The sequence below is a fragment of the Anoplopoma fimbria genome, chromosome 12 (genome assembly GCF_027596085.1).
Source record: "Anoplopoma fimbria isolate UVic2021 breed Golden Eagle Sablefish chromosome 12, Afim_UVic_2022, whole genome shotgun sequence".
Lineage (NCBI taxonomy): Eukaryota > Metazoa > Chordata > Actinopteri > Perciformes > Anoplopomatidae > Anoplopoma > Anoplopoma fimbria.
Genome location: NC_072460.1, coordinates 17,708,694 through 17,720,781, shown reverse-complemented (window position 1 = coordinate 17,720,781; position 12,088 = coordinate 17,708,694). Strand labels below are relative to the sequence as shown.

At 38.9% G+C, this 12,088-nt stretch overlaps 1 protein-coding gene across 1 annotated transcript in view; it reads right to left on the bottom strand.

The window, feature by feature from the left end:
- Window positions 1-4,822, bottom strand: part of acap3a (ArfGAP with coiled-coil, ankyrin repeat and PH domains 3a) — a 67,277-nt gene extending 62,455 nt beyond the window's left edge. Inside the window, exon 1 of the mRNA XM_054608946.1 lies at window positions 4,644-4,822. Coding sequence (XP_054464921.1) covers window positions 4,644-4,690 — 47 coding nt within the window. The 5' untranslated portion in view covers window positions 4,691-4,822. The remainder of the gene's footprint in view (window positions 1-4,643) is intronic.
- Window positions 4,823-12,088: the final 7,266 nt, after the last annotated feature.

Sequence of the window (12,088 nt, the reverse complement as noted above, 5' to 3'; positions counted from 1 at the left end):
AAATCCATCCATCCAGTCATTCTCTCACAGACTCTGGAGACACACAAGCAGTGAGCGGCATAGGTCACTGGCCTTGGATTCCCAGCCTGTCAGGGCTCTCTGCAGTGTGACTCAATGACAAACCCCATCACCATGAAGGCCTCGCCTCGGTTCTCCACCCCCCAGCTGTTCACATGGGAAGGGAGGAAAGATCATCTGGGCTGTCTGCCCCGGGCCATTCAGACGCAGAGAAAAGAGTCTGTCTCTCAGCGGAAGCAAGAAGCTCTCTGGACAATAGTTATATTCTGCTGGAGGACTTATCGGACACATGAACGGACCAGCAAAGACGCTGAAAAACCATGCCAAACCGATGAAAAGTGTGTTCATCAAAGATCTTCTCAAGCTCAGCATAAAAAAATAAAGGCATTCGTGGTGGTTCAGGAGCTGTAATCACAAAGCACACTAAAGCTAAAAGCATTAGCAGAATCTCTTACATATAAGAGTGTGAGACCTACCTTTAAGACTAAAGCACTAAAAGTAGCTCCAAGTCTGAGGGAAAGGTACTGCAGTATATTGCAGCAGATAATATGCCTTATTGTATCTCTTTTGTAGAAATACACAACAATAATAACTTTTATAACCATATTTTGATGGCAGGTAAGTTAAAAACTGTCCAATCAGCTCTCAAAAAAAATCCAAAACAATCCAATAACAACGGAAATGACCTTTCCGAAACTATTCAACCATCCAACATGCCGTCCTGATGAAGTTTACTGAATTAAAGGCCCGGTTACACCAGGACTTGAAATGAAATTGATTCAGTCCATAGCAGATTTTCCTCACAACAGGCCTACATTGACGTGCAAATTTGTGCAATGGACCAATAACAAGCTCTGAGGAGCCGGAGAGCCGGAGATCCGGAGAGTCCAAAACAGAAAAAGCTATTGAAGCCATGTTGTACCATTTACCTTTATTTAAAATAAAAGGGGAATGGTTTGCAGACAGTTATGAGACAAGAGAAGTCTTGTGAATAAACTGTTTGACCTCATCATCTTGTAAACCAAATGACCATTAGCACATTTGTTAGCATTGAGAGCTTTATTGTCCCTCTTCAATAACAAAATGGCGTGCAAAGGTTTTCCACTAGCCAAATGAGTAGTCACCATCACTAAGCTTCTAGTATATACAATTAAGACCCCCTAATGAAAAATAAAAGTCACACTGGCTTCATAAATAATGGGTTAAAAAGTGCTCAAACTCATCTCTATTCCAGCTGATTTAAAAACTCAGACTTCACATGAACTACAACAGCAGATACTGGTTGCTTTGCCTCAATATTATCCTCCAGCCGTTTGTGAGTGCAACCTCAAATTAACATGTCAGTGGGGAGAAAACAGCTCAAACGTTGCGTGTTGCCACTGTTGTGCCGGAGCAAACACAAACACACAAGTTCCTGCAGCCGTGTAATCATCACAGACCACTTTCTCAAAAACAGATGTGGAGAGCATCACTGGCTGCGATCTCACATCTGTCCGAGTCGTAGTATCCATAGAGACTAAACACAGATACAATTTGTTCAAGAGATCTGCGGCACAGAACAGGACTAGTTATTCAGCATGTTGCCGTTGAACTGGAACTGGGAACTGATTTCCTGCATTATTTTTTGTGGGAAGCACCATGCTTATTCTCACAGTGAAAAGTCCTGATTTTCCTGTACTTTGGGGCGTGCTGCTTCCTTCCAGTCATCCACCTCCAGAGTTGTTACGTAACACAACATAAGGCTGCTTTTAGCTTCACAAAGGAAAACCAACTGAATGCTCTCTGAAAAAAAACGCAGTTACAGGCTTCAGTGGCTTCAAGAACCTGCGTTTACTTTGTCCGTTTAGCGTCTCTTCTTGTCATTTAAACATCCTGAGAAGCAGATTAAACACTCTTAACATAAAGTGGAGGAAAGTGCACAATAACTGAACAAACAGCGTAAAAGGAGCATCTCTCAAGCCAGTGAGACAGAGGCATGTTTTCATTCCGCACGCACAGCTCCAGTCAGATAAGATACAACTTTATCGACCCATTCATGAGAGACGAAAAAAGAAACTAGTGATCTAAACAATCTGGTAGGTGACTCTTAAGCATGCAGCTTGTAGCCTCATGCTTAGCATATGAAACAAGGAAGGAGAAGGTTAGTGCAAATACCCTTCACTCAGCGTTTCCTGACATGTGCCTTTCTCCAACCCAGATGGCCGTCATTAAGGTGCTGCTGCCAAGTCTGGAAGTCTTTGATTTATTTGAGAGCAGAGATTTCATCTCCAGGAGCCCTCACACAAGTACAGTGTTGGAAAGTATTTATTTGATGATCTTTTACAGATTAAACCAGGCTTGTGACCCCTTACTATAAAGCTAGGTCTAATTGAGGTAGGGCTGGGCGATAATTCAATATGATCATTTATTGTCTTTCATAGGAATCATATGGTGATGAAGTTATATATAGAAATGAATACCTATGTTGAATACACTTCCTGTAAGTCGCTTTGGATAAAAGCGTCTGCTAAATGACTGTAATGTAATGTAATGTAAATACTGATACACAAATACATTGTCTAAAGTGATAATAACAAGCACAGACTAACTGAACTTTCTCAGATAATCTGATTATTTTGCACTTAAATTCTTAATTACATTAGACAATACTCTCAAAACTTTCATTTGTCAAGTAATTAATTCACATAGGATTATAAAAACCATGTGGTTATTTCAAATAGACTATTTATTTATTGAATTACCAGATTTTGTCCACATCACCCAGCCCAACACTGGGGCGGCTTATTTCACGTTTCAGATATACGAGTTGTTAGCATTTTCACCAAAGAGGGATTTCCTTAAATAGCTTATCTTATGGTTTCACTTAAATAAATGTTTAAGGCCTTTCAGATTCATCTTATGACCCTTTGGATGGGCCTGACCCTGAGATTGGGAACCCCTGGACCAAACTACCTGACTGGAAATAGTTCAAACTAGCTCCAGCTCAACCAGCTACACAAGCTGCTAACAAACTGATGCCTCTATGTTAACAATCTAATAATGCTATGTATAAAAATACATCAACCTTTTGAGACTCACTCTGGACTTCAGGTTCGTTTTGCTTCATTTTTGCTAACAATCTATGAATTTTGTCTTTGTTTAGTAGCTCTTTAACTGTTCTTAGACCCCTAATGCATTTCAAACTGACGTATTGCCCGACACTGCGAAATACTAGAAAAATGACAGACCTCTATAAAATGTATAAAGCTTTAGTGATAATCAATCAAAAATATTATCAAAGTTCAAGTCACAGGTTTACTCTTCATAGACACCAATGTAGCAGATCAAATGTAAGAAATAAACTATTATAGAGTGGATTTTATCCTTTCATTTTTGTGCCTTTTTCGATAAAAGTCGACAGTATTTGACATTGCGAATCACTTAAAATATAGAAGTATGGTATACAGACGTGAATGAGATACTGTTCACTATATTTATTTTTAAATGTCAATATAAATCAAACATACTTACTTGTATTCAGTACTGATAATACTTTTGTACAGTACTTTTAGTTTAGTGTTGAATGCGGGACATATGCTTGTATTGGTGTATCTTAACATTTTTGTATCATGGGTACTTTTGCTTAAGTTTAAGGATCTTCCACCATTACACATCTAAAAGATTCCTCTTGACGCACTGGGAGCAGAGGACAAGGTTTAGAGGTGGGTGTAGAAAATTCCTGCCTTATTTATGTAACCTTTGGTGAACGACTGTCAGGGGCTTTGGTGCAGGCTGTGTGGGGAAACCTTCAGTTTCCTCTGATCAGATGACTAGTGACACTGTTTGAACACAACTGAAGCATAAATCAATTAGTCAACGACGGGAAATTGATAATTAATTAATTGTTTGTTAGTTTTTAAATCAAAAACCCAAACAAGCCTAACCTATGGAGGATTTTGTGGGTTTGTTTTAGCTTTAAGTGAAAGTCAAAAGAATTGACATTTTATAGACCAGACAAGTAACTGGTGATCAATAATGAAAGAGAGATAATTAGTTGCAGCTCCAGTTTGAACTGCATCCCTTTGAGCAGGAGCTCATCTACAAGGGAAACCAATACAGTGATCCATCTCCATCCATTACCTTCATTTATTCTGTCTATTGATTACAGTGTTCTCCTGGACACCATTTTAACTTTCAAGTGGATGCTGATGATTAAAAAAACGATGTCAGCACAAGGAAATAAAGCAACTAAGAGACAATACTTTGATCTGCTACTCTGCCCATGTGACAACTCATATGGCTGCATGGCTCATCAGCATGCCTACTGTAAGAAATGACTGACATGCAGGCTGAAATTACTCATAAAATCTGACTGATGTTCCTGAACTGTGGAATGAATAGAAATCAAAAGACACCATTTATTGGATGCAAGGTATTAAAATCCAACTGAGATTGAAGTGCAACAAGCAAAATATGAGAGAAGACACATGGAAAAGATAGCACTCGCATTCAATGAGATAAATAATGTGGATTAACCTGCACAAAAATACCAGAAAAACGTAATAAAGTGTTGCATGTGAACAAATTGTGGTGTTCAGCAATTTAAAAAAAGAGCAAAAGTAACATTCAGATTGCCATGCTCTTACCTAAACCGGGGTGAATCCTTTACACATTCTTCAAAATCCACCGTCATTTTGGGCTGGAGAGTAAACTTTTAACGCGGTTAAAACAGGGAGTGCATGTCCCGGGTGTAGAGGAAAGGTTTAGAGAGATATCACGTAAGTATCCGACACAGAGATCCGATCTGATCCTCCCGCAGTCTCTTGCTCCAGCTGCGGCTCAGTCTCTCACTCAGTCCCGCTCTGAGGATCCGGAGCTGCCTCAGTCAGTACTGGAGCCTGTGCTGCCTTCACGTACTCCTGCCAAAATCGGATTTTTATTATGCGACGTTAACATGACCTATTCAGCTTCCTTTTTGAGTACTTTACACTAAATACTAGAAAAATATAAGTTTAAGGTTTGTACTGTACATGTAGCATAAAATAAAAGTACTCATTATGCAGACTGGTCCATTTCAGGATGATATATATCATATTATTATAAGTTATTATTATTGATAAATTCACTTGATTTTTGCAGCTGAAAAATGGGCCTAATTTTAAATCCTATATATTCTGCTGGGAAGCTTGTTTTTTCTAATCTCATTTTAACCTTTAATAATACATCATCAAGTACTTTGCAGATAAATGTTTTAATGCCACTTTACACTAAATACTAGAAAAATATAAGTTTAAGGTTTGTACTGTACATGTAGCATAACATAAAAGTACTCATTATGCAGACTGGTCCATTTCAGGATGATATATATCATATTATTATAAGTTATTATTATTGATAAATTCATGTGCACATCACTTAATTTTTGCAGCTGAAAAATGGGCCTAATTTTAAATCCTATATATTCTGCTGGGAAGCTTGTTTTTTCTAATCTCATTTTAACCTTTAATAATACATCATCAAGTACTTTGCAGATAAATGTTTTAATGCCACAATAAATATATAATTAAGTGATAGTTCAAAGTCCTACAGTCAAAATTGTATAGTAGCCTTCAAATGTAAAAGTACAGAAGTATTAACAGTACTTTAATTACTTAATATTGATACTTAAAGTATCAATAGTAAACATAGGCCTATACTCATTATTCTTATGCATTAAATTAACGTTTTCAAGTAAAGTAGAAGTATCTCAAGATTATACTTAAGCACAGTAAATGTACTTTCTTACTTTCCATCACTGATTATGGCAAAGTCCGTCATTTAACAGCTGCACAGTGTCGTTTTGCAAACAACTCGTGTAATATTTAAGATTTCCGAAAGCACTTGAAAGCAACACTTGTTCAGCCCTCTGCATGAGAATGAGTAGAGCGCTGACGTCACGTTCCATCGAATTTGAATGAATAGGACATGTACAGTAATCTCACATAGGTAGCCTAAAATTATATTTCCTCCTCAGATTCAGTCGATTTTCATTGTTTTCTATTGAAACAGCAGAAAGAAAAGTTTCACTCACTGCAGGTAAAAATATGTCCACTTGTTGTGCTGATAACCACAGTCACCTTCATTCCTGTTGTTCTTTGCATTTTCAATGAAGAGTCTAAATAATTATTATTATTTTAGCTACATACTCATTATAGAAGTGGGATGAAGGTATGTTATACTCTGGTGTGTTAACTCAAATCAGTGGAAAACAGACGTCCACGATGGCATCACTTCTGTTTCTTTATGGAGTCCAAACAGTCAAATTCATCCCTATCATCTTTTTCACACCTCTGATACAGTTTGGAGAGTTTTCCATATCAGATCATCCTGTTTTGCTGCTGGGAAAGCTGGGAAAATCTATTTAATGTAAAAGCCTGACTCAGTAAAACGTATTGCTTGATTCTTAAACACTTTAAAGAAACCTTCAACATGTCAGAGGATTGCTATATTTATCTACTTTCCCATGCCGCTATTAAATGAGGGTATCTTATGTGCATCAATTTCCTACAGCAAGGCTATTATTAATTCACAGGAAATGGGAAAGCTTGGAAAAAGAGCTACTGCTTGGGATTTCACTGCAGGTTTTTCATAGAGCGTCATTGTTCCTTCCGATCCCTGCTTTGAAACGGCTGCGGCTCAGGCCAAGAATGGAGATGATCTCATCCATTCTCAGCAGTCAGCAGAGTTGTCATAGAGAAATGCTATAGAGACGTTCATGGTTCCCTGATGTATCCTGCTGATATTGGTGATCCCCTTACTTTTCCTCTAGTGCCACCATGAGGTCGATATTTAGTTCTGAGAGAAATATGTCTCCACAACTGTTTGATGGATTGCCATGAAAATGAGTGCATACATTCATGTTCCCCTCAGGATGAACTGCAATAACTTCAGTGATCCTCTGACTATTCATCAGGTCAAAATCGTGTCCAATGTCTGTCCAATAGTTTGGTTCATGACCAAATACCTAAAAAACTGACGACATTCTCATCAGCATCAGCTGTAGGCCTTCTTTGTGTTTAGTACCAATTTGCAAATGTTAGCATACTAACACACTGAACTGATATGGTGACCGTGGTAAATATTACAGCTGCAAAACATCAGCATATCAGCATTGTCGTTGTGAGCATGTTTGCATGCTGATGTGCCTAACCAGCATACAGCATTGCTGTACTTCTAGCTTGTTTTAGCACTGCTGGAGGTCAGAAATCAATTCCACCATAACCTTGAGATTATTAACCATACCAGGACTATCACCAGTTATACAGAAGAAGCCTACAGGTGCTAAAAAAGTAGGCGCTCCACCAATATGGCGGCTCTGTTTCGTCTTTACTGCTGTTTGGACTAAAAAAGCACCTCAGTCTTTTACTCCTCACCAACCCCCTCTCCCTCTCTGTTTCATCCCTGGTTCCTTTCCCTAATCTGAGATGAAAGCACATACTACTTCTTTATGAACGTGTTGTGTCAGCAGTTGGCTGATTTGAAAGTGCATACTGCTGGAGAAACTTCAGAGCAGACTTTGTAACATGCATATTATCTATGCAGTTCTGGATTTCATTGCAGCAGCACATGATCATATGTACAGACATTTATGTTTCCCTTTAGCATGAATTCTTGTAATAACTTTGGTGATCCCTTAGCTTTTCATCTATTTCCATCACAAGGTCTGTTTCTTTTATATCTAATACTATTATTTATGGCCAAATACTTGCACAACTAATGGGATTCCCATCAGCCTCAGCTATACCTTGTGTTTAGTACTAGAAAATGTTAGCATGCTAACATGCTAAACTAAGATGGTCAACATGGCAAACCTACACCTTCTAAACATGTGCATGTGAGCATTCTCATTTTCAGCAAATTCATAATAATAACATAAGCAAAACACCACTGGGCCTTAATGGGCATTGGATAGAAAACAGCCTTGGTTACTGATTTTGTTTCTTTCGGACAGAGCCAGGCTAGCTGTTTCCCCTTGTTCCCAGTCATTATGCTAAGCTAAGCTAGCCTGCTCTTCACTGTTGCTTCATATTCAACAACCAGATATGATAGTGTGGTATCAATTTATCATTTAAGTTTCAGCAAGAAAGCGCACAACTGTATTTCCCCAAATGTCCAACCTTTTCCTTAAGTTTTGGGGCTCTGTGAGGTTTTTGGGGCAGATTTTGAGTCATTATGGTGATGAAGGGAATTGGGTGCTTGACAGAAAGATGACTTACAGTGGAGACTGCCTAGCAATTATATCAGACTGTTCACCTCCTGCTGTTTTTGTCTTCTGTGTGGCATATAAAAGGAGCAGAGATGATGCTTGTCTGCCTTTGTGCAGGAGAAAAATGAGCGGAAGGGAGCTGTCGACTCCCATTTTTGCTCCCTCTCATGGAAGACACAAGCAGTGCTGCAGTGTGGAATCACTGCGAGAGACGTGTGGGTCTCTGGGAGGATGACCTACTTTTGCTCCCCTCTTTGGGCTGCTGGAGAGAGCTGCGAGTTGCACTGCTTAGCACACAGCTTGTAATGTTATCCCTTCTGACTGCAGGTGCAATGCTCCACAAGACACTACCAATGAGACATGTACAGATGCTGCATGAATGTTCTGTATTATGCATGTCTTCCAAGCTTTGACCTTACTAAGAAATATATTCCCATGTCTGTCTTAGAGCAATTTCAATCTTGCCATATGACTGCTGTGCTCACACTAGTGGCGATATGTGTGTATGAACTAAATGTACTCAGAAGGTGGATGGAAGTATAAAGAACATACTAGCATGATCATCATAGTGTTATGGTATTTGTGAGATACTGTTTATGCTTTTGACAGAGCTCTGCAGACTTCTCTACAGTTAAATGAGAAAATGGATACCACTCTTCTGTAAAGTGAATATGAAGCTACCATCAGCAGCTGGTTAGCTTTGCTTAGTACAAAGACTGGAAACTGAGGGAAACAGCTAGCCTGGTTCTATCCAAAGGTATCAAATCCACCAAGCAGTTCCTATAAAGCTCATTAATTGACATGTCATATCTTGTTTGTTTAATATGTACAAAAAATGATGTGTAAAAACAATAATTTGCCATTTTACGCTGGGCTTTTGTGCTGAATTATTTCTTGGCTAGGACAAACTGTCAGGCAATCAGTGGGGACTCAAGTAATATACTGGTCCCAGCCAAAAAATAGTCAGACACATAACTAAAATAACTGCAAATTTTCTTCTGTACGCTTCAGTTTTTATACAGATTAGACAAACAAGATTTTAACTTGTGATCTTTAGAGAAGTAGTTAATTGTGGTTCCCAGTGTCGGCGTCTGGTCCCACAAAGGGTCACAAGATGACAAACTGGATCCGAAAGCATAAAAAAACAAAGTCTGCTGAACCAAATAATGTTTCCTTTAATCTTTGCTTTTTCATGTGCACTACTGTATAATTATACCTCTAAAATACTCAAATAAAACAAGGTCTTTGGTGGAACTGGTCATAACTAGTAGACTTAAAGTAGACTTATGCAATCTGTGTCAAGGTGTCTCAAGTAGACAAAGCTTGTGTTTCCTAAGCAAAAACATTGGGAACCACTAAACGAAAGAATAATGCATGTTGTGATAATAATACTGGTTTTAATAAATTATTTTCTAGTTCTGCATACTAGGTCACATCCAAAAGCCCATGACACATGACCCCCCTTTTACCAGAAGCTGTTTTCAGTCATGCTAACATCACTTCTGACTTATTTAGCAGCCCCGCCAATGCACATTTGCCAGTGTAGCTAAGGCCTCGCAGCCAAAGTGCCTCTCTGCCTCTGCAGCTCTAAGCATCACTCCTGGGGGTGTTACAACTTCCAGCATCAGTTCCACTGCATCAGCAAAATAACTTAGGGATGGCGGAGGAGGGGGTCCATGCTTTTAATTCAGCTCAATGTTTCAATGGTTCTCTGAAAAGTAGATGATGTTACATAAATGCAGAACCCATTATACCCATTAAAAACTACAAGGTCTACGATACGCAAGAAAACCAAAGAAAGCCTTGATTAAAGGAATAGTTCAAATTTTGGGGAAATATTCAAAATCCCTTTCTTCCTGACAAATAAGCAGAGTGATGCATTTCATAAATAATATGAACTAAAGCAAGCATGTGGTTAGCTTAGCTCAGCATAAAGAATGGAAGCAGGGGGATACAGCTACACTTGAAAGACTAAAGCCATTTTTGTGGCACTGTTACACTGTAATGCTAACAGAAATAGTTAAATAATTAAATTAAGGAGCTTGAAAATTTTATTTTTTTTACTTTTGGACAGTCAGGCTGATTGTTTCCCCCTGCTTCGAGCTAAGCTGTGCGTACAGTGTCCTGACTTTAGCTTCATATTTCACGTAAAGACATGAGAGTGGTATTGATCTTCTCAACGTATTTCTCCAAAAGTCCAACAAGTCTCACCTGTTTGTTTTTTTTAGATACAGCAGATAAATAAAACACATTTAGGGGATTCCCATGTGTGGAAGAATGAATGCACAACAAATTCTGTATTGTTGAACCACTCATTAGCTCCATACCAGGTCAAATAGCATGTCAAACTTTGAGAACACACTTTACTAATAAGCAGACTCTCTCTGGAGGAATGAGTCATTAGCAGTTCTGACCTTGGCTCTTGTTTGTTAATCGTGTTAGGGTGAGCCTAATTGCTTAAAGGAGTCACAGGCTTTACACCCTAAAGCCAGTCATCACTGTCCCAGCTCCTCCTCCACTCTGCAGTGTGTTGTTCCTGTCAGTGATTCCTGTGAGGGAAGCTGTGACAGGATCCCCATAAAGTGTGGATATGGGTGATACCGGGCCTGTGACACTCTGTTAGCAAGACTCGGATCAAATATTCAGATGTCCAAAGGTAATCCATATCCTTGTTACCAGGTGTAAGGATGGTAGAATTCAATGAATGAAACAGAGTCATGTAGGGTGTCGCAAAGCAGCTGACCTCCTCAGAAAAATAAATTATTTGGCTGAAGCTATCAACAAAAAAAAGACTAATGTAGCCTGCCTTTAAGAAATAGTTTGATACTTTAGTGGATTTCATGTATTGACTTTTGAGTTTGACAAAAAGATCCACACCATTCCCGTGTCTGTTCATTAAATATGAAGCTGCAGCCAGCTAAATTGAGCATGTTGGTACGGATTAAACAAACAATATTTAAATTTGTTAATTTGTGAGCTTTAGAGGAACAGGTAGGATGATTTTATTTGACATAATACTTGCTGTTTCCCCTGTTTGCAGTCTTTATGCTAAGCTAAGTTAACCATCTCCTGGCTATGGCATCATATTCAACAGACATAAGAGTGGAGAATAAGCATATTTCCTCACAAATAAGTAAAGACTGTAGGGATGAGTAACTGCTCTCCGGTGATCCTAAGGTGATAGGCTTAGTGTGAGAAAAAACCAAGAAGAAACCGAATGCTTTCTTGTGTACACTTATTTTTAAACGCCTTATAGTGTCTCGGCTCGGACATTTTTGTTCATTTCAACAATTCTGCTCAGCAAACATGTCTGGCCGACGAAGGTGAACATTTGTTTTTACTGTGCCCATTGTTTTGAGGGGAAAGTAGGGCAAGATGAGCTGCAGGCCTGTTAAGTACCCGCCCACTGAATCACAACACACGCTGATAATGACACACACACACAAAAGCAACAACACATTGATACATATTAGCTATAAAACTTAACTGTAATATCAGGGAGTTATTTTGGTGGAATGATGATCTTGACCGCACATTTTTTATTTTATTTCATCCTTTAAAATCTGGTTCTGATGTTAAGGTGTCTGATCCAACAGACAATTTGATTTTGGACATCAAAGGAGGGATTTAATATCAGATGACCAGAAACAGCAGACCTGAGAGTGTCTGACTGAGGCAGCCTCCTCTCTCTCGGGTACGGCTGTACAAGATACTGAGAAATGAGACTGAGGCTGGTGTTGCTAGGCGATGGCTCAGTGCTGCTGAAGGAGGAGGGATGAGGAAATCCTGCGGAAGAGTAGAGGAGTCTCAGAAACCCCAGTTGCTTCACACACTTTATTTGGTCAA